General features: G+C 50.2%; 1 protein-coding gene across 4 annotated transcripts in view; it reads left to right on the top strand.

Annotated features, from left to right (window-relative positions):
* PGAP6 (post-glycosylphosphatidylinositol attachment to proteins 6) overlaps window positions 1–27325 on the top strand; it is a 49809-nt gene that overhangs the window by 18587 nt on the left and 3897 nt on the right. For all 4 annotated transcript variants that reach the window (XM_039492259.1, XM_039492260.1, XM_039492261.1 and 1 more), the window contains exons 3-11: window positions 3241–3448; window positions 6442–6575; window positions 7028–7293; window positions 8912–9261; window positions 18928–19021; window positions 19890–20013; window positions 21982–22118; window positions 24192–24370; window positions 25782–25928. In XM_039492259.1, coding sequence (XP_039348193.1) covers window positions 3241–3448; window positions 6442–6575; window positions 7028–7293; window positions 8912–9261; window positions 18928–19021; window positions 19890–20013; window positions 21982–22118; window positions 24192–24370; window positions 25782–25928 — 1639 coding nt within the window. The remainder of the gene's footprint in view (window positions 1–3240; window positions 3449–6441; window positions 6576–7027; window positions 7294–8911; window positions 9262–18927; window positions 19022–19889; window positions 20014–21981; window positions 22119–24191; window positions 24371–25781; window positions 25929–27325) is intronic.

The following is a 27325-nucleotide window of genomic DNA, read 5'->3' as shown; positions in this document are numbered from 1 at the left end:
CCTGCCTGCTTAGTGATTTATTCCCATTGTCTTTGTGAATTGCCCCAGGAGTATAAAACAGGTGTACCAGTTTTAAGGCTTCTTTACATTGCCAGAGTGGTGTAGAAGACAGTATGGCCTTATACATGCTTATGGTGCTTTAGTGATTAGAACTGGTCTAAATTTTGGGACTGAAAAAATTTCCTATCAAAATGTGCTCAGTAACTGTTTGCTACTGACCTTTCTGGAGATGGTCAGTAGCCAATATAAATTGTGAGTTTGATTCCCCTGCCCTCACTTGTTCTTCAGTTGCCTGTGATGTAACATGGAGCATATAGCTGCATATATTTGTTGACTCGAATTAAAGGATAAAACCTAGCTATATTACTATTAGGCAAGGGGGGTTGCTCCCCACTCCTGTTTGCTATCCATTATATTGTAGTTTAAATAAATTACCAAAATAATTGAAACCAGAGTGATTGTATTGCATTATTTTGACAAATAAAATATGTAGAATTTTGCAGAATTTAAAAATATTGTGTGCAGAATTTTTATTTTTTTGGCAGAATTTTTAGTTTGGTGCAGAATTCCTCCAGGAGTAGATAGAGGTGCGTTGGCTGAGCTGTGGGTGGGGGGATGGAAATGCAGAATTGTAGTGCATTAATGGGGCTGAGTAGGAAAGCTTGCACAGCTCCAACACCAGCTTACCTGCTTCTGCCAGCATTGCCTGCCCTCTGTTCATAGGCCCAGTGCTCAATGGACTGCTTTTCTTGTGTTATTGGTTGTGTTTTCCAGACAATGGGGGTGGGGAGGAGAGCCAAGTAGACTTTTAGATCTGGTCTACACTGCAGAGTTAGGTCAATGCCAGGCAGCTTATGTGGACCTACTTATGGAAGCGTCTGCTCTTCAGTTTCGCTCCCACCGACGTAACTTCCCTGCTGGGCTGACTTAATAACTCCATGTCCATGAGTGGCAGAGAGTCAAAGCTGATGGAGATAAGTTGATGCAGTGTCAGTGTAGACTAGTGGTCCCCAAACTTTTGAGGGTTGTCCGTGCCTTGTTGGGGCTGGGAGTCGGGACGTGGCTCGAGCAGGGGGGAATGTGGATGCGGTAAAGGGGCAGAGGCTGGGGCTGCAGCTGGAGGTGGCTCTGGGTCTGGGTCCAGGAGTGGGGCTGTGGCCAGGGGCTGAGGCTAGGGATGAGATTGGAGCCACAGCCAGGCTGCGATGGGGACCAGCAGCTGGGCCTGTGGCCAGGTGCGGCTCCACTCCCGGCCCTCCCCACAGCCTCATCCCCAGGTTGGGAACAGAACCACAGCCAGTGGTTGAGCTGGGGGTGGGGCTGGGAGCTGGGAAGGTGGCTGGGGGGTAGTACCGGAGCAGAGCTGGGGACTGGGTGGCGCTCCCTCTCGTCTCCTCTCCCTCCCACCATGTGGGGGCTGGTCCAGGCCCTGCTGCACCCCCTGGATGTTCCTCCATGCCCCCCATAGGGGGCATGCCCCACAGTTTGGGGACCTCTGGTGTAGATGCTGTGTTGCTTATGTCAGCTCATACTGGCTTTCAGGAGCCATCCCACACTGCCCTATGCTGACAGTACAATTGATACTAGCGCTGCTGGTGAGGATGTGCACCGCTGACACAAGGAGCAAAGTGTAGACATGTACAGGCAATGTAGGTAGATGTAATTTTGTAGCCTAAACATGGACTTAGCCTTTCTTGGGGCCTGGCAAAGTGCCTTGAGTATGGTCCCTCGCAGCTTGCTCTTTCTTTCAGAGGCAGGGAGTGGTGCTGCAAGCTGAATTTCTCCATGCCCTTGGACCCAGCTCTAACTGCACTCTGCTGTTCTCCCCCTGAAATGCACGCAGCTCCCTCCTGCACTCCAGACTGAATAGTATCAGAGGGGTAGCCGTGTTAGTCTGGATCTGTAAAAGCAGTAAAGAGTCCTGTGGCACCTTATAGACTAACAGATGTTTTGGAGCATGAGCTTTCATGGGTGAATACCCACTTTGTCGGATGCATCTCTAATGCCCCACTTATTTCTGCCGTTGATTCACCACTTAGCTTCCTCTTCCCAAGCACCCTGTCAGTAAAGCCCTCCTGCCCACATTGCTGGCATAGGGTGATGCCATTCTATAATGAATGGTGCAGCTGCTGCTGGAATCTCGTGGGCAGGACTGGCCACCCAATCTGAAAAAGGAAGCTGCAGAATTAGAGAGGTTCAGAGAAAAGCAACGTGAATGATTGGGTCTGGGAAAACTCTCCAGTGAAGAGATTGAAATGACTGAGATTGTTCCCTTAAGAGAGGAAAGGGATAAGTGGTGATGTAAGTCAGTCAAATAATTGTCTAGAGGTGATAGATTGGGAGTGTCTGTTCTTTCTGTTTGATAACACCAGAAAAAGGGGAATGTCAATTACTTTAAAAGGGAACAAATTCAACCCTGATAAAGGAAATGCCCTTTCATACAGCAGGTAATCACCACAGAGTTTTGTTGACGCCCAGAACTTAGCAAGATTCACAGAGGAATTGGACACTTCCTGGGTAGTGAGAATATCCAGTTGTTATAGTTTTGGAAGAACTATAAACCCTCTCACATTAGGGATCAAGCCATCTTCTGCTAGGGCTAGGAGGAGACTTCTAAAGGAAGCATGTTATCCCACAGTGCGACTGCAGGGTTCTTGCACCTTCCTCTGAAGCATCTGGTGCTGGCCGCTGCCTGAGACCGGATACTGGACTAGATGGATCTTGGGTCTGATTCAGCCTGACAATTCCTATGTCCCTTTGCTGCTGCAGCCCAACTTCCTGCCTGTGGCTGCTTGAATTTAATCAGTCACTGATGGCTGGACCCATCTTCTCTTGGTGCTGGGGACACATGTTGGTTGCTCTCTTGCTCTGATCTCTGTCCTGTGCTGGCTGAAATGTCATCCCCATGTTGGTTTGCACACTGAGTACACTGGTGGCTGGAGGGGAAGGTGATTTCTAAGTTCAGATCCCTTGAGCACATTCTGCAGCTTTATTTTCCAGGCCAATGAAATGTTCCCACTTTCTTTTCTTCAGGAGGATTTGCCAGCAGGTCAAGAGTGGGAGGGGGCAAGGCAACATCTGGAGTCAGCCTGCAGCTCTGTGCTCTCCTTGGGACCAGGCTGCTGCCTCCTTTCTGCTCCCCAGTTGATCCAGTTCAGCCTGGCTGTTGCTGTAGGTGCTCATGCTACTGGAGGGCGGGCATGGCATTTTATGTGCATCCTTCCCTGCTTTATCTTGCAGCCACTTCAGTCACGGAGCCCCTCCCGTCATTAACCCACTGGGCACTCGGTTTCCCTCGAATGCGACTGTCCGCCCATCCTACAACCTAACCATGACTCTGAGCGTCACTCTGCAGAACAGCATCTTTGTGAACATCACCACCCCAGCTGCCGGAGACTGGTTCATCGCTGCGCACCTGCCTCAGGCTGCAGGCAAGATCGAAGTGAAGGTAAGGGCTGCAGGGGGCATGAGTCCAGAATCCTATCACCAGTCCAAGGCCCCCAGCAAGGGAAGCCCTTGCCTGTAGTGAAGAATGGAGGTAACTGTTTACCATGGCCTGTGCAGTTGGGCATGGAATGGCGTTCCAGCCACAGGAGAGTCACTCTGCCAATCCTGGGTTCCCAGTTTGCAGCTGAGATGTGGGAGAGGGGCTGCATGGGGGTGGAACTCTCTGAGCTGTCCATGCACGCTTGCACCATGTCTATGTTCCCGTGGTAAGTGGGAGCCCAGTTGGCATCCAGACAGGCTGTGAGATGGTTCCCCCTCCGCTGGGACACGAAAGGCTGTGTGGAAGCTATACCCCTCTGCTTCTGGGGGGTGGGGAGGGGAGTGATTTTCTAGAAGATCTGCTCTAGGAATTATTGTAGCATAGTTTTTTGGCCTGTGTTCTACAGGAAGTCAGACTAGTCAGCAGTTCTCAAACTGTGGGTCACGACCCTGTTTTAATGGGTTCGCCAGGGTTGGCTTAGACTTGCTGGGCCCCAGGGCCAAAGCCAAAGCCCGAGGGCTTCAGCCCTGGGTGGCAGGGGTCAGGTCACAGGCCCCCTGCCTGGGGCTGAAGCCCTTGGGCTTCAGCTTTGGCCCCCCTGCCCTGGGTTTGGGGCTTAGGCTTTGCTCCCCTCCCCCACCCACAACCTAGGGCGGCAGGGCTTGGGCGGACTCAGACTTCAGATCCCCCTTCCTGGGGTTGTGTAATAATTTTTGTTGTGAGAAGCGGGAGAACCCCTGGACTAGATGATCACAGTGGTCCCTTCTGTGCTTGATATCTGACTCCCCCAGGAAGGATAGACAGTCTTTGCTGGAGCCAGACTAGCTGCAGGTACCAAGGAGACATTCGTTGGGGAGGGGCTTGAAAAATGTAGCAAGTGCCACACAATTAGGCCTATTGTCCAGAGACTGACTTGAGAAATTCCACCATTCTCCTGGCTGTATCCTGAGACAGCTGGGTCCAGAGACACTGCCCTAGGGAGGCATCTGTGTAGAGCCTTCCACCAGGGAGAGGTACCGTGAGTGGCTGGGAACAGGTGGCATCAGGGCTGCTCTGTGTAACGGTAGGAGAGGCCAGGGTATCTGCAGGCCCAGGTTGGCTCGTTCTGGTTCTGAGCTGTTTTGGGGGTTCTCATGGTATGTGCTAGGTGCAGAGGTTCCATTAGTACAGACTGGCTGCTGAAGGAATCCAGATTCCACTCTGCTCTGGCACGCCTGCTGGGAGCTCACTCTGCCTCCTCCCGTAGGCTCCCCTTAGGGCATAGAATCATCATAGAACTGGAAGGGACCTCAAGAGGTCATCTAGTCCAGTTCCCTGCACTCAAGGCAGGACTAAGTATTATCTAGGCCATCTCTGACAGGTGTTTGTCAAACCTGCTCTTAAAAATCCTCAATGATGGAGATTCCACAACCTCCCTAAGCAATTTATGCCAGTGCTTAACCACCCTGACAGTTAAGACGTTTTTCCTAATGTCCAACCTAAACCGCCCTTGCTGCAATTTAAGCCCATTGCTTCTTATCCTATCCTCAGAGGTTAAGAACAACAATTTTTCTCCCTCCTCCTTGTAACAACCTTTTATGTACTTGAAAACTGTTATCATGTCCCCGCTCAGTGTTCTCTTCTCCAGACTAAACAAACCCAACTTTTTCAATCTTCCCTCATCCTCCTCACCTAATGGGCTCTGCTCCTTGACAGAGTCAGGCTGGAAGGGGGAGGTTGCCTGTCCCTGGAGAACCAGTGGCCCGCACTGAGTTTGCCATCTGCTGGGAGATGCTTGCTTGTCACTGTCTCTGGACTGAGTCAGATTCTCCCATTGAAAAGGGTGTTGGTGACTTGGTGACTGTTGCGCTGTCTCCCCGTACCATGCCACCTCCCTGCCACGGCTGCCAGCATCCTGTGATCCACTTGGCACCTCACCTCTTCCACTTTTTCACTTTATTCTGCCTCTTAGAGTCCTCTCTTGCTCAAGCCCCCCGCTTGCTCCCCATGTCACAGGAACTCCACCGAGGAAAGCAAAGATACCGTGTGATATGCTGCCCGGTATCTGCTCCCGGCGCTTTCTTCTGCCCCAAAGGCTCCAGCAGGAGCCAGGAGTGTGTCAGATTGGCCTGCTGGGTGTGCGTGCTGCTCTGACACAGGCTGGGTCTGTGGGGCAGCACGTGGCTCTGGGGCTGCGTCCACTGGAATGAGAATGGGTTGGATGTGGGACAATTCCAGGAGCAGTAATCCTTGGTATTCGTTAGAGCCAAGGATCCCTGCTTACCTGGGTCAGCCTGAATGGAGTGCTCTGCTGTATGGGACACCTGCTGCTCAGGGCGAGGGACCCACTTGCAGTGCTCCACGGTTAGCAGACAGAAGCACTGCAGAGAGGTGGCTGGAGGAATTGGGGCATGGTTGTGGTGCGGGAGATGTGGGTTTTCAGAGGAGAATGGGGCATGTGCTGGGGGTGGGGCATGTTCTGGGGGCTGATTACTGGAACACAGTGAGATGCACCTTCAGACAGACCAGCTGTACTGCCACTGCTTGGGCTAGGGCAGTGGTTCTCAAACTTTTGTACTGGTGACTCCTTTCACATAGCAATCCTCTGAGTGCGACCCCCCCCTTATAAATTAAAAACACTTTTAAATATATTTAACACCATTATAAATGCTGGAGGCAAAGCGGGATTTGAGGTGGAGGCTGACAGCTTGTGACCCCCCATGTAGGAACCTTGCGACCCCCTGAGGGGTCCCAACCCCCAGTTTGAGAACCCCTGGGCTAGGGTGTCGCTGTGTGTGCAGGCAATGGCAGGGGGAGGAGAGCACTGGTTGGGAGTCAGGAAGGGCTGGCAGTGGGTGCTGGTCCCTTGGTTATAGCTGGGCTCTTCACTGGCTGATCTTTCACCCAACAAAGCAGTTTTCGGATTGGCATTCCCTGGCGGCTGATGCTAAGTTGCCTTCCTGCTCTCCCTGCAGGGTTTCTCCACTCCATGCGCCTATATATTCCAGCCGGACATGTTTGTGTTGAGACTTGTTGATGTCCCTGTCCTGCAGCCGGACACTCCCCTGCAGCAAACCATTGCCTCTCCTGCTAGGCCACTGCATGTCAAGTAAGTGAGTATGACAGCAGAGATTGCTTGGGGCTGCGGGTGGGGCTTCTCTCCCACAGGTGCTGGCCTAGTAGACGCGCACATGAATCTCACAGAGGGCCCTTGGCTGCCTTGCACCTCGCAGCGAGCTAGAGCTGTGATAGTTCCCCTGGAAGCAAAGGGGGAGGGGAGAAGGGGGTTGTGCTAAATGGGGCCCCACTCCTTCAAGGAGGGGAAAGACAAGCTCCTTCATGGTTCTTTTAGAGACACAGTTACACATTACAGTGCACCATTCTGGACAGGACTGTAGCAATACAAACCAAAGTGACCTTGTGCTGGGCTCCAAAGCCCCTCTGGACTCACCCTGGGAGGGTTTCACTTTTTAGGTCTACGGGTCTTCTCCGCCCCTAGCGTCCCAGGCTGGCTTGTGTTCAGGGCAGGTGCTGAGGTGTTGATGGCTCCCATTCCTGCAGGATCTTCATCCCTGAGTACACTGCCACGATGCAGTTCACACTGCGGAGCTGTGTGGTGAACAGCACAAAGGCGTGTGCCATCCGGGTCATGCTGGGCTCCATCATGCTGCCGCAGTCCTTCCAGAAAACCCTCAGCTGCAAGGGGACAGCGGATTGCAGCCTGGTCCTCCATTCGCCCCCATGGGAGAAGTGGCTGCAGATCATGGCAGAGAATCTGGGTACCGCCAACGCCAGCGTCTCCTTTGAGATGATTGCCTCCTTCACAGGTGTGCTCTTGGATGCTGCCAGATATGTGGGAAGGGCCAGTGTGCACATCAGTCTGCCATGTCTCCACTCGGCTTTCACCAGCACAGGCTGGCTTGCTCCTGCGCTCTTCCTAGAGGGGGAAATGGGGGGGGGGGGGGGCAGGGAAACAGAGGTGGGACAAGCCCCATGTCTTGAGAGGGGCAGCCTATTCCGTGTGACTGGATGTAGTCATGTGGGTCACTGTCCCCTGTATCCCTGCTGCCTGGCATGGCTATGCCATTCAAGCTTTCCAGGAGGCTAGGATCCAGTTGTGCCTTGTGTGTGCTGCTGCTTGTTAAATGATTGACCAGTGGCTGTGAGGCCTCCCTGCTGTGTGCTTACAGCTGATTCTGTTGGGCAGAGCAGGAGGCCTGTGTTGGGAATTCAAAGGAGCCCAGGGTTTGTGAGCCGCAGACTTCTTCAAAGGCCATTGGGGCAGCAGAAGCTAGCTCAGGGCACTGCAGTGAGAGAGGCAGCCTCTCCCCTCCAGCACCCGAGGCAATAAACATCTGCTGGCTCTTTGGCGGCTCTGCAATGAGCCTGGTCTCTGAGCGATGTGGGGCAGGCCACTGATGTATTGGGTGCCCAAGACTCGTTTGGCTCTCAGTGCCGGGTTTCGCTATGGGGAGTTTATCTGATCCTTGGAACGTTCTTAACAAATTAGCTTTCAGAAACTCTTTTCTCCCACCCAATAAGAGGGCTCTGGGGGCTCTGCCTTCTGCAGCAGCTGGTGGGCTCTCGAGGCAAGAGAAGAGCGTGTAGGGAAGCAGTGTCTCTAGCTGCTGCTGAAGACAGAGCTTTGGGGAGGGGAGGCAGGCACTGAGCTCAGTAATGGGGCACTTTGGCCCCTGCGAGTACCTGGTTGTGGTGACCTGCTGCCAAAGCCAGTGGAGCACTGAGTGTCACAGTTCAGATTGTGCCCCCGCGCTTTGGGGTTTATTCTTGGTCCTGTAACTGGGCTCAAGGCAGATTTAATCCCCCCGCGCCCCAGTGCAGCAGCAGGCCTGTGGGAAGCTCTGGTGCCTTGTGTACGTGGAGCAGTTATGAGATGACCAGCACTAGTGCCCCATTCTCGTGTGGCAGCAGTTAGTGCGGCTGCGCCATGCCCCCTGTACCCAGTTGATGTTAGCAGACAATCCTGGGTGTCTTGCCTGTGCCTGGTGCTCTGCTCACAAGTGGGGGGACATGGCAGTTCCGGCTCTCCGGCCTTCATCAGGCCCCTGGGATAGAGATTTCAGCACCGTTTTTTCCAGTCACAGTGGGGCTCTGAAAGGGACACTGCCAGTGCTGGTGTGTGTAAAACGGCTATAACAGTGAACAGGTCCTGTCCCTGTCACTCAGATGACTGGAATTACAGGGGAAGGGGGGGAGTCTAGGCATCCCATCCACTTAGTGTGTGCACCCCTACAAGTCTCAGCCACCTAGAGCGGTGAGGCCTGGTTTCCAGCCCTGGCCTCAGGATCAAATGGCTTTGCTTGGCAGTGCTATGAGCTGAAGGCCTAGCATCCCCCTAAGCAAAGTCCTCCAGTTCCAATGGACGGTGTGCTCATGGTGGTCTCGGTCACGCTAACCTTCCCTCCTTTCCTCGTTGCTCTGCAGCTTGCAAGCCGGGGAGCAGCAATTCATTCCTTAACTTCTACAACAGCCTGAATCAGAACCAGAGCACTCCAGCCCTGGGCGGGGGTCGCAATGCCAGCACCCTGGGAATGTTGGGGAACACCACTCTACCCGCAGTGGGTGCTGCAAACAATGCGTCCGACCCAGGGACCTTCTGCCTTCAGAATCAGCCTGTCATCCGTGAGGACCTGGACGTTGCCTCTGCGAGGTTCAGAATTATAAATGGGCCCAGCATTCCTGTCCACTCTGAATTCCCCACGCTTCTCCTCTTCAACTTGAATACTGGCATGGACAGTGGCGGCACCCTGGTGGTGAACCTGCTGCTGAATGAGGTACAGTGTGCTCCCATGTAAGCTGTCACCTTTGTGTTGGCATCTTCTCTCTCTAGTTGCCCTGCCATGTATGCATATACACTGTTCGTGAACCATCTAGGGAGTGTAGGTGCTAGCAGAGCTGCAGGGGCAGGCCTGGGGAGGCTGGGAGTTGGTGGGGAGCTACAGAGCTGTGGGAGAACCTCCCTATACATTGCTTTTCATCTTTCAGTTTTACAAAGAATTTTACAGATCTGCCATTCTGTATCTAGCATGTCCTGCCAGCTGGCTCTGGATCTGCATGGGAGAAAAGTGTCCTGACTAGGGGGCCAAGAACTGTTATTTAGTCAGTGTCTCTTAGTCACAGCAGAGCAGAAAAGCCCAGCCTGTGGAGAGACAGTGGGAAAGAACTTGAGCTTTCACAACAGCCCTACCCAGCCATCACTGAAAATGGTAGGTTGCAGAGCCTCCCAAACAGCTGAGAGAAGCAGGGGCTGCTTACATTAGCAAGGGAGGAAGGATGGTCCAGTAGTTGACATTGGCCTGGGACTTGAGACATTTTGGTTCAAGTCCCTGCTCTGCCAGGATCTTGGGAAGTCACAGTCTCTCTGTTGAGTGATGACAATTAAAATGTATTTCTCCATGCCTGTGATCTGGCAAAACAATATGCTAGAGTGAACAGCCTATGCTGGGAGGTCAGATCCACCCCCTGTTCCCCTTCTGGGGAGCTTCACCCTGATGTTGATGAATGACTTGGGCAGCGACTTGTGAGCCTTTCAATGAGCATGTAATACATGCACTGCAGTGCATGCTGTATTACTAGCAGCACCTGACTAGAAAACTTCCTAATGCTCCAAGCAGGTTAGTCTCACCTGTTGCCCTGGTGCATTGCGGGTGAGCGCAATCTCCGGGATCCATGACTGGTCGGCATGTAGCAGTTCTCTAAAAAGGGCCATATTTTTGGAGTTTAATGTACCCTCCCTCTGTACACAGGCATCATTTACATGAGGTATACTGGGGAGCTGTCAAGTGGTTCCGTAAACCTGTAGATGAGGTGAAGCAGTGGTACCCAAAATGAGGGTAATGTTTGCAGTTCCAGAAACACTGCAACATGACTGACTACAGCTTTTACTGTTAATTACAACACCGTAATGTGGTGTTTATTGGTCAAAGCTACCAAATGAGAACATATTAAAAGATTTTCATTGAGTTGCATGGCCATGTATTTTTTTTTCCAGAAATGATGAAGCTGTCTAGCATGTGGCAAAAATAGCAAATCTCAATATTTTCCAATATGCTGACATGAGAACTTTTCACATTGCATATTCTTAATTGTCAAAGTATCTCACAAGTGATTATAATAGTTTTCTATATTTTCAGCTGAAATTTGCTGACCGGATCAGTATCTCACTGAGGGTTGTGTACCAGTAGCAGTAGATTGTGTGCCCATAGTTTGTACTGCATAGTGGGTAGATATAAATATACATGAATTCCTAAAGTAATGCTTCTCCATTTGTAAGCCTTTGTGCATACAATGTAACATGTAGTCTGCCTGGTAAAAGGTTTTAATTTGTAATTGCCCATGGATGCAGTACTAGCTGCTGTTCTAGCTATTCTAGAAACTAGCTTTTTAATTCAGTGGCGCTTATGCACAGGTCATTATTAGTGTTAGAGATGACAATACCCAACTTCATACTGGGCTTCAATCAAAGTGCTCAGTGAACAAAAATGGCAATTTTGATACTAATATATAGATTTAATTTAGCATGAGTCTGTGTACTTTTACAAAATGAAAAGTGGTAGTAGTGGGGGTGGGAATGCTAATAATATGCTATGGAAATTTTACCTCTACAGGGAAGTTAAGTATATAAAGACAGAGAGAATACAAGCCCCTTAAAGTTTACATCAAAGAGAAAAAGGCTCTCCGCAAACTTCTGAAAAATGTTTTGTATTTCAAGAAAATCAAAAGAATGCAAAACTATCAAAAGCCACTAGTGCTGAACAGAATTCTGTGACGCTGGCAGCAGACTCCCGGAGAGAGTAATTGTGTTGGCGGCCTCTGCATGAGTTTTCTAGTGTAGAGGATTTGCTGCCAGTACTCTATCACAGGGGTTGCTTTCAGAAATGCAGACGTGAGTCAGTTTTGGCACACCAGCAGAGTTGTATTGAAAGAAACTAGACCCTGAAGCTGATAAAAAAGCATCATGTTCATCTGCATCTGTAACCATCAGAGCAAGCCCGTCTTCCAGCGACAGGTCCTGTTGCATTGAGAAAACCACATGAAAAGGATAAGAAACTTCATAAAATAGAAACATATGAGAGAGCAACCATTTTAAGGGAGGCAGCACTTCAAAGCAGAGATGGTGACGTTGCAAAGAATATCTGTGGAAGACTTGATTGCTGAGGATGCAGTTTGTCACTCAATATGCCTTTCTTCCTACTTGAATAAAGTGACTCTTAAAGCAAAACTATCCAGTTACACTGCAACAATACAGTCACCTCATTTTATCAGCTGATTGAAGAGATGTACATAATATCATTGTCTAACAAGAAGGCTCTTTTTTCTGTCCAAGCTGCTACAAAGATACAGAGCCCTACTTCCTTCGGATGTCGAAACTGTAAACTGTTCCAGTAGCAAATTACAGGCAAGATTAGAAAAAACACAATGGTTCTGCACTTAATTTCATTCTCAGCATGGACAAGGCAAGTCTACCATTGTTCTGTGCACCGCGGTAACATTAGCTGATGCTATCCAAGCTGCTAGTAATCTGAAACAGGAAATTAAGTCATCCAAATGTTTTATGGATGTTCTTCTGGTGAATGAGCCTGATCAACAGCTTTAAAGTGAACAAGTGGTTTTATATAATTCTGCTTCCATTTTTTTTTGATCTGAAATAGCCAAAATGAAAGCCTCGGAATATTATCCAAAGTCAGGTGATTGTAGTTCAGAGGTCAGCTACATTTGTGCTCCAATTGGTGCACGAGTTTGTCCTTTGGCTGATTGATAGATAAGAGGCATATAATTCAGCCAGCAAGAGGTATCATTCTTCAGAAGACATTTAAAGAACATAGCTCTCAATTGCAGAGCTATCGTATTTAACAGTTCCAAAATTATCGTATTTAACAGTTCCAAAATACAAAATTATCGTATTTAACAGTTCCAAATGTGTAAGCCTCGCTGCACAGCTATATCATGAGTTTGGGTCTTGCAAATTAATTGATATATTACACATTCCTGGATTCTGCATCCGTTATGTTGAGCTCAGCTGGCTCATCACTACTGCTGCAAAAACTGAAGTAGAAAGACTCCAGGGAGGTATGTTCATTCTAAATGAATTTATACCACTTCATGCTGGTGGAAAGCTTCTCCATGGAGGAGATCATAATATAGACATCAATGTAGAGACCACTGATGGAAAGAACACCTTCCATTCAATGGCTAGAGTGGTATTTCAAGACCAGTCTACAAGAAGTCCAAGATCACAAGAAATATCACTGAAGTGTGGGAAAGAAAAGTCACTTACTATGTCTGGGCAATCAGTGTTTGAAAAACCTAGAACATGTCCAGAACCAACTTGTCATGAAAAAGTACTTGAGAAAATAAACTCTTGTCACCTACATATGAACGCTGTCTGAGATCTCTCCTGGTGTCTTTTAAGATGACTACCTCGTGATGTCCTGCCAGTACCAGATGCTGCTCCTGCTGCTGTTCACACTCAGGTGGTTCCATTTTGGCCTGGTTTCAACCACAAGCTTGCAACAAAAAAGAGCACCTACACAGTAGTTTCATATACACCTATTGTGGAGACCAAACCAGCTGACATGGCCACAATCTATCCTACAATGCTGAAATGTAAGGAAATGACAGCAATATGCCATTCAGACCATGGATCAGCAGCTGAATGCTGTTGCTCAGCAAGTGAAATGGACTGTCCCAAATGAACTTGATACCACTGTGATTTTTCTGGGTGCTTTTCACACCCCGTGCTGCTTTAGTGCATGTACTGGGAAATTTTGGGGAAACACAGGATTGCGAGACCTTCTTGTTGATTCTGATGTATATGCAACTTGTACTGCAGCTCAAATGCCTGTTGGTTAGCAATTCAATCATGCGCTATGTGGCTTGCTTCTAGCATTTGAGGCCTTGAGAGCTCTGGAACTTTATTAATTTGTTCAGTGGTATGAGCAAAGAAGAGATACTCCTGTAGTTCCAGCATTTGTCTGGCAAATGTTGGCTGATGCTCAAAAGGTGTTTGAGTCTGAAGATACTGAGTCCTTACAACATCTTGTTAAAGAGATGATGCTGTGATTCAGCATATGCTACCACTACTGGAGGAATATCAGATAAGGGAGTATGCCAAGCCTCCTACATTCAAATTCTGGGATCGTTTTCTCCAGGTTATACAGATACTACTTCTGAATGTCCGTACAGAGCAAGAGGATGACTGGAAACTTCACCTATGCTCACACACAGCGTGCAATGCTACCATGTTCTTTTACTGCAGACAGGCCGTGAAGAAGTACACAGTGCCTTTGAATCTGGCATTTGCTTTGTGCCAGGCTCCTGGTTCTTTCAGTGAAATTTGGAGGAGTTGACGTCATCTTTTGTGTGGCTGGTGTAGAACAGCAACTACAATTTCACCTGAAGTTGATCGAGCCAAATGGCTACAGCAGGAGTAGCAGAATTTATTGCAATAATGCCTCCTTCATAATTATAAATTGGGCAGTAGGTAGTGATATGTTCGACGGTCTGTTGTGGGGAACCATACTCTCATGCTTGGGAGTCCTTCATTTTTAATTTGTGCATTAGATGTCCACATATACCATGATTGGTTCGGATTCAGTTCAGAGTTGACCAAGATGACCGTGGAAGGTCAAACCCAGGAACCTTCTGCATGGGATTTGGCACAAGGTGCTTATTTTTAAAGTCTTGTTTAGCCCAATCTGTTTTCCAAGCCTCCTCCTGACCGTAGCCTGATTGCATGAGGCTAAATTAATGTTCCCTGAAAGGCTTGCGGTACTTAAGATGTTGTGACGGGGTGTTGTTAAGGTCTTGGTGGATAGGAAGATGTCTGTTTTCTTGGATTCGCGGAGCTTTGCAGAATGGCGCAGCTATTCAGCATATCGGAGGGGGAGTGATGTTAGAAAAGATAGCCATGATGTTGGAGTTGACTTAAGGGTTCCCATGATGCACCGCATCACTGTATTCAGATGGGTATCCACAAGTCACCTGTGGCTGCATCTGCTCCATACCAGTGCACAATATTCAGCTACTGAATATACAGGTGCTATTGCAGATCTTCTCAATGCTGATGCATCCCAAGTTGTACTTGCTAGTCTCTGGATTATGTTGGCTCTCAATTTTACCTTTGCAGCTACCTTCTCAAGATGATCGTGGAAGCTGAGGGTGTGGTCGAGTTTCACTTCGCGATATGTTGGAGTGTAATCATGTTGCACATTTTTACCACAGAAACCTACATTCAGTGTGGTTTTGGCACTTCTATTATCAAGATTAAATGTGCTTACTATCGTTTTCCAAGGGTTTGGTATGAGCCTCCATTTCCGGGAGTATTGTTCCATAGTTTGGAGGTTCTCAGTTAATGCTTTCTCATGTCACGGAAGTTTGATACTTTGATTGTCATGGCAAGATCATCTGCATATCCTAATTTTGGAGGCATGTCACTTATGTAAATAGTAAAAAGGGTTGGAGCAAGTACAGAGCCTTGTGGTAGCCCATTTTTTATGGCACGGGGTGAGCTGGTCTTATTACCCAGGTACTCCTGTAGGCATCTGTTACTCAGCATGGTCCACAGCTGATGAAGTGTTTGGTAGGAAGGTATAATTCTAGCAAGTTTCAGCATCAGGCCTTTAATCCATACAGTATCATACACAGATGACAGGTTGACAAATACTGCACCAGTCTTTAGGGTTTTTTTTATAGCTATCTGTGGTGGGGCGACGTCTCACTGGCATGGCGTCTCCTGCTGGTCGTCCTGGAAATTAGCTCTCCAGCATATGGAGCACCTTCTGCAGGCCAGTGTCTCACCTGCCGCTGGCCCCCATGTCCCTCCCAGACTCCGGTGCCCCTCTACGTCAGGATTCTGCCTCCTAGCAGTAACCCACAAGCTGGGTCTCCCCACCCAGGGGAACCCCCAACCCACTATCCCCACCTTGCCTCAGTAGCTACTGTCAATCACCATCTAACCCCCACTCACTGGGGCGACTGCAGTCTGTAAACAACTCATCATCAGCAAGGGGGGTTGGACCAGCTGCTTCTGCCTATCTCTGGGCTGCCCTTCTGCAGCCCCAGTACTTTTTGTAGACCTTCAACAAGGCCTGCAGCCTGGGGTTTTACTAGGCTGGAGCTCCCCAGCTCCCTCTGCCCTTCCCCAGCACTGCTCCACCTCAGGTACCCTTCCCAGCTCCCAGGCAGCCCGGTCCTTCTCTCTCAGGAGCTAGAGAGAGTCGTCTTGAGCTCCTGGCTCACAGCCCTTTTATAGGACAGCTGTGGCCTGACTGGGGCGTGGCCCCAGCTGTGGCTGCTTCCCCAGTCAGCCTAGCTTTTCACAGCTGCAGCCCTCTCCCAGGGCTGCTTTTATCCCCTGTTCTTCAGGAGCGGGGCAGCCGCTCCACTACACCATCCTCAATGTGAGTTGTGATTGCCAGAACTTGGTCATAACAACTACATTTTGACTGAAAGCCTGCGTATGCAACAGGAATAATTACCTCCATAAAAGGGCATATTCTTTTGAGGCTGATACGTTCAAGAAGTTTATAGGTCATGTATAGTAGAGAAATTGGCCTGTAGCTTCCTGCTTCATCAGTGGGCTTTCTAGGCTTTGGAATGGTAATTACCATTTTCTCATGCCATGTTTTAGGGATTTGTACTGTCCTTAAGGTAGCAGACTACAGTGTTGCTAGCCATTGAAGTCCTTTAGGATCAAGATGGTGGAGGAATTCTGGCGGAATACCATCAGGGCCTGCAGCCTTCTCTTTTTCACCGATATCTTCATGTTGCAAGAGACCCATGTTAGTAATGACCAACAGGCTAGGTGCTACTGTATCTATGGATACTGCCTAATGACTAGCAATTATCCTAAATGTGGCTTGGCAATATACATCAAGGACACCATCGCAGATTTTAATATTCCACCAACTGAAGAGGAGACCACATTTACCACAACTATCAAAGTAGGGGAGCTCCACATTACCAATGTCTCTAAAGCCCCTAGCATAAGATGGCCAAATCCAGGGTATTCCATGCATCTATGCAGGTGATTTTAATAGTCACCACACTAAGTGGGGCTATAAAACAAATGAAACCGATGGCAAAGATCTCCTGGACTGGATGTCTGCACAAAGACTTACAATTAATTTATGCACTAAAACAACGGTCAACATTCCATTCAAGCCGCTGGCAACAGGGGTACAATCCAGACCTAACATTTGTGTCTAAAGACCAAAGTGGTAACGCTCTCATCACATCACATGAATTGGCATTTCTGAATAGCCAACACAGGCCTATAATCTATGTAGGCATAGAAATTCCTGTGTTTTTTCCAAAACAGGTACTATGATGGAATTTTGCTAAAGCTGATTGGGATGCCTACAAACAGACTGTTAAGAAAACTGTTGCAAGGATTCTGGTGAGACCACTGTGATCTCAACAGTTCGCAGGGCTCCTGAAAGGAGCAGGAAAGAACATTCCCCAAGGTGTCCGGAAAAAGCACACTCCCTGATGGGTGACAGAGTCGCAGGAGTTGCTCCAGCAATACAATCAGACCAGGAGCTATCACACCGCAAAAGCCCTACTATGCTCCCTTGACACAGCAAGATGCCAATGCTGGCTTGTCTGCATGCAAAACCTTGATTTTACACATTCAAACTGTCGAGCCTAGACACTACTGCAACATCTTGGGGCCGCTAATCCCACAGAGCATTGGCCACCAAAAATCCAGCCAAACTCAATAGCTTCCAAACTGGTAGAGAATACAGAAGGATCATTTGATAAACACACAAAAAGAGAAGTGTATCAACAACTCTACTGGACACTTGCATCAATCTCCTGAGGAGAACCTTCCACTGTAAACACTGAGAAAGTAAAAGAAGGACTTGCCACAATGAAAAAAGGGAATTTGGAGTGAAACAGCAACCGAGAAAACAGTCATCAAAAACTGAACAGGCTGCAGTGGGATTGTAGGACTGATAAGAAAGAAGCCAGCTCTTGTCAGACAGACCCTCACAAGACATCCCTTGAATGAAAATGCGAAAGCAGTGAGGAGAAAGAAGTGGCCTAACAAGTCCTTGTGTCTGCACTAGAGAGGAATGAAAAGCATGTTACAGCTCTTGACAGCCACATCAGCAACAATATGATAAACCCATTTGACCCTGACTCATGTCCGGGGTGCTTATCCACATATCTACTGGACTGCATGTCATATCAGCGGTACAACAGTCTCTACTGAAAACAGCAGTTGTTGGTGAAGAACAAATGGAGAGAATTGTGAGAGGTGCACTTGATTCTGGTAAGACTCATAGCTTCTTCAGCCCCATCAAAAATTTGGCATGTTGGGAAAGAGTAACTGACAAGCCTCAATTTCTACAGCAAGGACGTTAGTAGCAGTGCTCTATGACCAGAGCGAGAGAGAAAAGAAGACCCACAGAAACCTGAATTGCTTGTGCCTCAGTGTAGCCATCAAAAAGGACAAGTCACTGGCCAAACTCCCACCATGTGTGGACAGTTTTGAAGAGCATGTCAAAAGAGCATCTTGGCAAACAAAGATCTGGATATCTTCACACAAAGGGAAACCAGCTTTGGGTCACTATTGCAACATGGCTGGAAAAGTGTAGATGATGAACTACTTCCTGTATTCTTCAAGGGCCCAGTGGCATCTGAGCTTCTATAAGACCTTATCTGTGCTGCACCCTGTTGTTACAGGCACAATCAGTTATGTCCACACAATCTTCCCTGCACAGAACTGTGTATGTGCCAAGGCAATGAAGACTGTAGTAACCCATGTGCTCTCAACACGGATCATAATGATGAACAAGATGGCAGTGTTGACTAGAAATATCACCAGTGCTATTACATTTCTACAGGTGTCATTTAAATGTATTAGATTTTGTTTACCCTTTGGATTGCTGTGATGTTTTTGAGTCACAAAGAAATCTAATTTTCTGTCTTGAAATGATACATAGTCACTAAACTAACAGAAACAAATGGAAATATTTCAAAGTGGTCATGTTAACTTGCTGATGGTGTCATCCCTGTTTCTGTGGTAACATTACCACATGACAGATCCACACCATACCTCATCTTAAAGCAGACATAATAAGCTTTCAGATGATGTACGATGTGCATGTGTGTAGAGCGGGAACATTAAGTCAGCAAAATCATTGGTGTCTGCCATTTGCCTATAAGTCTGTTTGGTAGAGTCACTACTTGTGCCCTAGCCTGGCTTGCCCAGAGAGCAGCGAAGTGTTGCCAGATGGGTTTGTTCTACAATCTCTGATGCCAAACGCTCTGTTTGGGAGATGTGGGGAGGTATGAAGTGATATAGCTGGGAAATTTTGTGTAACAGTATGAGGCAGGAGGTGGTGGTAATGTGTGGTGCGTTGGGCAGAGTAACTTTAGGATGAGGGGTCAGCTTAATGTTGTTTCAGATCTTGTGCGTTTTGTTTCTTCAGACTTCCCTGAGCATAGGCAATGCTAGCGTGTTCGCGTGCGTGAGTGCTGCCTCTCCAGTGCTGACCCTCAACACCACACGGAACTGCAGCACAGGTACGGGCATTGCTGGCACCCACCTCTGGGCTCTGCTTGTATTCCTGATGTAACATTTGGGTTCTGGAAGCATGGTCTCATGGCTGGTGCTGGAGCCTGGCAGCACTTCAGCTCCTGTTTGGTAGTGATGGTCTGTTTCAGCCTGAACCATCCTCTCCAAACCTTGCCCCCTGGTTATAAAGGGTCCCTGTGGAAGAAGCTGCCTGTGCTAGCGAGATAAGGGGGAGATGCTGTTACCACTGCTGCTGCCCAGCTTCCTGGTGGCGGAATGGGTGTAGTTGCTATGCTGGGGATCTCTGGACCTTGTTCAGTGGAGCTGAGGGAACCATCAAGATTCTGCTTACACTGCAGAGCACTGAGCGCCAGGGGAGTTAGCTACGGTGGGAGCGCTGGTGCAGTGAGTAGCCAGCTGCTGGTGGTGATTTAAGCCCTTACTCATCCTGCTGTGAGCAGGGTAACGTCACACGGTGTCATACAGCAGAGACGCCCCGGGCCAGCCTCACCTGGGCTCCCAGTGCTGTGAAGACCAGTGGAGCTGAACCAGTGGGTATCTTTGGACACTGTCCCTAGTGGGGATGGGGGCTTGGAGAGTGCTGAGGTATAGGGTCTGGGCTTTTCCCATTACCCCATATCCCTGGTCATGAGGGCTGGCTCCTTGGTGTGCTCTGATCTCAGGAGGCCAATCGTGGAGAGATCAGGCTGATGTTGGGAAAGTATCTCCGACTGCTCCACAGCTCAGGGGATTGGTCTCAGCCTGGTATTTCTTTGGGTCTTGTCTCTTTCCTTCTCCCACCTGCCAAAGCTCTGGAGCCCCTGGGAGTTCTTAGCCATGTCATGTAACTAATGCAAACACCCTTTTTCTCTGAAGCTTTTTTCCAGGGCTACCCTCTAAACGTGAATGCGTCCTCCACAGAAGCAACGCTGATTATTCCCTATCCAGAGACTGACAACTGGTTCCTTTCTCTGCAGCTCATGTGCCCACAGGGCCAGGGGTGAGTGTACGATGGCTGGCTAGGAGCTCCCCTCGACAAATGCCACCACACAGACAAACTGCACCACTGTGCTGCCTAGCGCACTGCCGTGGGGCAGCACACATGGCACCAGGAAGCCACTGGCACGAAGCCCTTTTGCTCTCACCTGGAGGAAGCAGTGGTGGAGGCTGGTGCTGGCTTGCATTCTTGCCCGCCCAGTGGCTGTGGAGGCTGGCTTTTACCTGACAGGTGCTGCAGACGGCCATGCTATAAATGAAAGTAAAACTGCTGTCCTACAGCTCCGCAGAGGCCTCTGCAGCCTTAGGTTGAGAGCATTTCTCTGTCGTTTGAGACCTGCAGAGGCTGAAGTCACTGTCTCTTCACTGAGAGTTGGACAGTGCAGCTGCAGGCCAGGAATATCCAATCACCATCAAATAAACTCTGGCCCAGGGTGGCTCACAGTGCTCTGTGAGGCCTGTCCAGGTGGCTGGCTGTGCTGTTTCACCTCAGTGGTAACTCATCTCCCAGCCCCTGAGCACTAATTCTTCTAGCTGGTAGGACTGTGGACCTCAGGGTGTCCAGTGGCTTTCTCGGGCCAGCTGAACTCTGTCTGCACAGGACATGCAGCTGCTTCACTTCTCTGGTATAAATTTACCTGATCTGGTGCTCATCCCGCAGTGGATGAGACTGAAGAGATGGGGGCTGCAGGTGGTGAAGGGAAATGGGGTTAATGGGAAGCAATCGCTCTACCCAGATGGACAGGATGGGAGCCAGGCAGCTGAGCCCATCACCCTGGGGTAGCATTCTCCCTACCTGGCTCATGTGCCTTTGCTATACAGCCAGCTCACCAGTCTGTCTCCTGTGCTCTCATCAACTCCCTTCAGCCCCATTCAGCGATCAGTATCCCAGCCAGGTCCTTCTCTCTGGCCAACAGCAAAGCATTCTGTGTGAAACAAGTAAGGGTGAGCATGGTTCAAAGAGGAACCAAGGCCAAGATGCCCAAACTTGGGGGCCTACAACCAAGTTTCCATGTTCACAGCTCCTGGCTGGAACCTCCTGTCAGCCCAGGTCCCATCCATACAGGTGTCCAAACCTGGGGGCCTGAATCCGTATTTAAACGCGTTGGCCAAGGTACTCAAGAACCCATTCAGGCCAATGAGCAGGTCACTAAGCATCAGCCAGGCCAGAACCCTCCGACATGTCCCATGTCTATGGCAACGGAAGAGAAACCCCCATGGGATGCCCCCTACCTTCATTCCGAGTGCTCCGTGCCCCTCCCACTCCCACTGTGCTTCTGTGGGTAACAACAGGAGGTGGTTTGAGGTGAGAGGTATCTGGATTGGGTCCGTGTTGGAATGTTTACATCCATCTCACATGCTGCCGGGGGCTGGGTGGCAGCATCATCCTCAGAGACATTTCAGAGGAGACTATCCAGAGCCCTCAAAAGTACTCTGGGTTTGGTCCTGCATTGGGTTCCCTGGATGGGGGGCAGGAGGGACAGGCCAGTTGCAGGGGTCAGGCTCTTCCATGATACCTGGGGGGGGAGGTTTCTCTAACCTCCTAGTTCTGAGGAGCCTCCACAAACACCCTCCCCACACCCATTTATCACTGTGGTCCATGAGGCTCTGGAGGCCTTGGCACACCACTTTGGTACCGTTATGGCTGCTCCATAGCATGCAGCAGGAGAAGGGTTGGCTCCCCGGAGAGGTGCCCGCTGTCCGCAGCATTCCTCCAGCCCCTGGAGAGGGGCAAGTCTGCCGGTGGAGATCAGGTCGCTGGCAGCACAGCACAGGGAGCCCAGCACGCTGAATGGGGAGACTGCCAGGGTGATATCAGCCCCAGGATCTCCTGGCCCCAGTGCAGGGAGGGGCTCCAAGCTGTGTACTAGCCCTCGGTTACCCTGGGGAGGGGATCAAAGTGCTTTCTGTCGGCAGCAGGTGCCTCTGCACATTCAGGCTCATCTGACAGTCGAATCTCCTCTGGCTGCAGGGAATGTAACAAAGCGAAAGCCAAAGTGACCGTCTCCACATACCTCACCCCCTGCTTCGATGACTGTGGGACATATGGACAATGCAGTCTTCTGAGAAGACATGGCTACCTCTACGCAGGCTGCAGCTGTAAAGCTGGTGAGTCCCCTCTCTCTCCGGAGCTTGGGCTAGCCTTCTGGCAGGCCTGCATGTCCACCCTGAGGCAGAACTTCCCCTTTCCTGTGTAGGGACTCTGATGTGAGGCAATGGAATCCAGGGGCTCCCAGAGTTGGACATTGTAGGGTGAAACCACAGCACCCCATGCAGCCCCTGCACAGGCAATGCTCAGAGACCCCCGTGCTAGTGAGCAGCACTGGAATAGCCCACCTGCAGTGGCCACAGCCACCTCCAGCTTGGAACACCTGGGGAAGGGCCCCCTGGCTGCAGCACTTGCTGCTCTGGGCCCAACTTCCTCTTCCTTATGAAAGTAGCTCCAAGACCGTGATCTTCCAGTGGCATCACTAAAGGACAGTCCTGGGCCAAGCTACTGGCAGTGAGACAAAGGCCTCTCATCCTTAGGAATGCAGTGATCCACAAAGAGCTCTTACATGTTTCTTGGCTTTGCGAGCTATGAGTCTGTATCAGATAGAAAATAGCCCAAGGAAGATGCAGGATGACTTGGCTAGTTGTCTGCATGTGTTAGGCCCCATGTAGCCATTGGGGGGTGCCTGGTCCCTGACTCTCGCAACATGTCTAAGAGTTACAGTGTGGATGGGATAGAGCCATGTCCCTGTAGACCTTAGCCCAGTTCCTGAGACATGGTTAGGTCCTACCTACCCTATGCTATTCATTGTATTATGTTGAGGTAAGCACTTAGAATTCACAGATGGGCTTCTAGAATTTCCTCCTAAATTGCAGAGCTGGGAGAACCCCTTCAAGTCTTTTCTGAAAACATGCAGGCACATCAAACCCAGCATTTTGCACTTCTTGGACCTTTCCATGAGTGGCCTAGCAGGGCCGATGAATACTGGAGAGTGTTGGCATGGGCTCTGCAATTCCTAACTGAACATTCACCCTACAAACCTGTTCTGGAGAGTGACACCCATCCAGTCAATCAACAGAATTGGCATCCATTCAAAACCAACCCGCACGCCTGGACCTGGGACTCTCAATGGCTCAGAGCAAGTGGCTGGCAAACCCACTGCAGTCTGGGGTTTCACAGTAATTACTTAACATATCCTTCCAGCTTTGGACAAACTTGAGAAAATCGTAAGCTCCTCACAGACACAGAGGTGAAATTTGCCTAAAACTCCTGGCTGTCTTCAAATTCCAGCCAGCTGCTTCCTGGTTGTCTGGCTGCAGCCATGTCGCCCTAGAGTGAGAATGCAGCCTCCTCTGTAAACTGTGGCACTGGTTTTCAATCCTGGTTCTCTGGCTTTGCAGGAATCTCCCCTTTTGAGCCCCCACCCACTGGAGGGCATCATGCCCCAAACCACTGATCACTGTGTCTGAAAATAGCTTAGCAAGTAGGGAATGCCTGTTGTGAGTCACCCTGGAGATGGAGAGAGCCCTGACCTCCAGGAGGGATTGACAGACCCAGTGCAGCTCATTGACAGCCATCCCCGCTAACCCCCACTGTACAGGAGCAGTATGGAAACCTCTCCAAAATAAGGGTTAGGCTCTGCTGGGATGTTCCCCAGGCTTTGGGGTCTGGGCCAGTGCCAGCGTAAATTGAAGACCGCACCCCTCCCGGGGCTGGTACATCACTGTGTGCTGAGAGCAGGAGTGTCACTGGCTGAAGGTTTCAGATGGGCAGTTGGAGCCATGTTACCTGGGACTCTTGGCTAAACACCAGGAGCAGGAAGGGGTGTAGTGTCCATTTGTATCTTGTTACTGTGGATTTGACCAGCCGATGCACATTGCCTATTGGAATCACTGTGACCCCAGCACAGGAATCCTTCCCGAAGGTGCAGTCTGCCCCATTCCCTGCCAAGCTGAGCTGCTGCAATAGAGCCTGGGGTTGCAGGAGCAGGGGAATAGGCAGATGGCTAATGCAGCAAGTGCATTTGGTCACCCACAGGATATGGAGAGAGGAGATTGAGAGGGATGTGGAATTTGTCACATGTGGGGATGGGTTGTGTGTGCCTTTGCTAGGGAATCCTTGGACAGCTGTTGGCATGTTATGGAAGCCCTGGAGACATGCCATTGTAACCTGTCTCTGCTGTGTGCCAGGTTGGAGTGGATGGAGCTGCACTGATAACACTAAAGCCCAGTCTGTCGGCTCACAGAATCTGGCCACCCTTCTGCTCACGCTCAGTAACCTCATGTTCCTGCCAGCCATTGCAGTTGCTCTGTATCGCTACTACCTGGTGGAGGCTTCTGTTTATACCTACACCATGTTTTTCTCCACGGTAAGTCATGTCTGTTCGCTCTACCACCCAGCAGCAAGTTGGTGCGGGGTGTTGGGCCCTCCCCAGAGGCTATAGCCACTCCACTACCCCCACCCTCAAATTGACTGCTCCTGTAGCCTGCTTCTCTGTACCTGAGAGGGAGAGGCTTAGCAGGAGGGAGCTCTCTTCCTATAACCCCCATAGTTCTTGGGAACGCTCACTGCCATCAGCTGGGCACCTCCAATGGAGAACAGACCCGTTAAAACACATATGCCCCGCCCCATGTGAACCTTCTGCCCATGCAGGGGAACCTGACAGGGCTGCTGCTCCGTCCGAAACTTGGCATGAAAAACATCCTCATCACCCTGCCTCCTTCCAATGTCATGTTAGCGTCCCAGCCGGACCCTGATCAATGGGAACCTTGGGAGAGCTGTGTGGGGCTGGGGTGCTTGTCTTGTGTATTAATTACCCTGTCTCCCAGTGAGATTGATTCTCTCTATGACTGGGTGCATCCCTCTGTAGGGCCTGAGGCAGACATGGACCATGCAGGCCTAGGGGGGAAGCCACAGCGCACTCAGTGACAGCTCACACTCTGCCTTGGCTAGCTGGGATAGTGGCCTGGAGCCTGGACCTTCCACTTAGCCCATGAGAGGGCTCATAAGGGCTCATATCTAAAGTATGACACGTCTAGTACCAGAATAGCCCCTCCACTCCCCCACTCCAGATCGGGACAGGAGCCCTGGGGAATACACCCGTGCTGTTCCTAGTTCCTCTTGCACTGAGTGCAGGGAACCCAACAAGCCAATGAGGCAACTGAATCTCTGCAAGGAGGCGAAGGGCAGGCATTAGTCATGACCAAGCAGGGCAGCAAGGAAGTTTGCAGAAGGGGAATGAGGCTGAGGGATGCTGCTACTATGACTTGAAACAGTGCAGTCTCCAAAGAACAAAATTGCCCAGCCTCCCCCAGCCCCCGCCCCCGCCTGATTCTTGGGCCCTATGGGTGAACTACAGAGCAAAACCACCACTGCCTTCAAAACCTGTTTGCTTTGCAGCTCTTTTACACTAGAAACATCAGGTGCTCCCTTTCCCCTCTCAGCCGGGGAACCCTTGGCGAGATCTCTGGGGGACATGAACAGGGATGTCACGTGAGGCTGATCTGTCCCAGGCACTTGCAGACGGGCTGCTGAGTCTGTTGAGAAACCAGCGTTTCCTCCCCCTCAGCCCTTGGCAAGCCTGTCACCAACAAATACCGTTCAAAAGCAGATGCTCTCCATGCCTGCAACAAGGCACCAGGAGACCCTCCCTGTAGGTACTCATAGCTCCAGTGCTGAGCCTTTTGTATTTGTCTACCAACTCCATCCAAAAAAGAGCTTGGCCATGCGAGCATGTCGGCCTTCTGCTGCACTTGGCTCTTCTTGTTCCCTGCCTCTAGTTCTACCATGCGTGTGACCAGCCAGGAGTCGCTGTGATGTGCATCATGGATTACGACACTCTGCAGTACTGCGACTTCCTGGGCTCCGTAGTCGCCATTTGGGTGACGATCCTGTGTATGGCCCGAGTGAAGAAAATCTTAAAATACGTGAGTAACAGGCATTCACTGCACAAAGCACCAGTCACCCTGCAACATGAAACACTCAAGGATCAGCACAACAGCTGTTATTCTGCTCATAATTCCTCAGTCTACTGGCCAGTCCAACCCGTCTCCTACAGCCGTAGACTCTCCATTCCCATTATCCCACAAGGAAGGGTTCTCCTGTAATGTGTACATATGATTCAAAGGCCTGCCCTATAGAAAAGGGAATCTGTTTCACAAGATCAGTTTAGTTTAAAAGCCAGTGCAACATTTTTAATACAGACAAGCACTACGGCTGCATGTTAACTGTAACACTGGCATTTCCTGGCTTCCTGAGTGCTGGGCCATGCAGCCCGCACCCTGTATCAGTGTTGTGGGCTTGGCCTTTTGCATTTAAATTCCTAGGAGATTTTGAGAGCGCCCTATTTCCATAACTAACTGGTCCAAGTGAGCAAAGTTTACTGTGCTCTTGAGGCCCAAGCCAAAGGCTGCTGTAGTTGGTGGATAGATTTCCAGTGACTTCACTGGGCTTTGGATCAGGCCAGGGCTGACATAGCAGCACATGGTTTGCCAAAGGCTGACTAGTATTGCAGGCTCCATGCCCGCTGTTGTGTGCTGCTCTGCACCCTTGTACCTGTGTCAGTGGTAAAAGCCCCGGGGATTCTAAATGTTCATACGTGTAAAAGCCCTGAATGTCCTTGGTACTTGGCTTGATGTCTGTTAAGGCAACCCAGGGCCCTTGGCACAGCCCCACTCGGGGTGCTGGTCCCCTATGGCCCTACCACCCTGCTTGGGGTGGTGGGGGTGCCATATGAGCCATCTGCTGGGCTAATGGGGACAGCTGCTACTTCTGTTTGGGGAGACTGGGCCTCCCCATTCCTTGACCATGGCTGAGGCAGGCTGGAGTTTGTGTCGGGGCAATGCCAGTGCTACCCAAGCAGAGCTGTGCTGGGGTGGTGGAAAATGAGACCTTCCCCACACAGAGTCCTCAGCTGTGCCAGTATCGGGCCCTCCAGAGCTGGTTTGAGTCAAACTCCTAGAGATGAATAGGGCAATTCACCGCTCTCTCAGCCCCTGGTCTCAGGCTCCCTGCAGACCCTGAAGCAATAGCTCTGAAAGGGATGAATTGCCTCATTCATTTCAATAGGCCGGGGCCTAATGATTGATTTCTCAAATATCCTCATTGTGAGCATGCAGAAGGGAAAGGGCTGATAGGGTTAGGCAGGTCTGCGCTCAGTACTTCCTGCCTTCTCACTCAGCTGGGTCAAGCTGGGAGAGGCCAACATGCCTGCTCAGTTTAACCCCTCCAGCCCACGTGTTGGTGGAACCACCTGGCCTCTCCAAGCAAAGAACCAGACCTGGGGTCTGTCTTCTGAGGTGGGAAGATGGCATTTTTTCATCTA

The sequence above is a fragment of the Mauremys reevesii genome, linkage group 10, assembly GCF_016161935.1.
Source record: "Mauremys reevesii isolate NIE-2019 linkage group 10, ASM1616193v1, whole genome shotgun sequence".
Classification (NCBI taxonomy): Eukaryota; Metazoa; Chordata; order Testudines; family Geoemydidae; genus Mauremys; species Mauremys reevesii.
The sequence above is the reverse complement of the archived record's forward strand: the minus strand, read 5'-3'. Positions and strand labels throughout refer to the sequence as shown.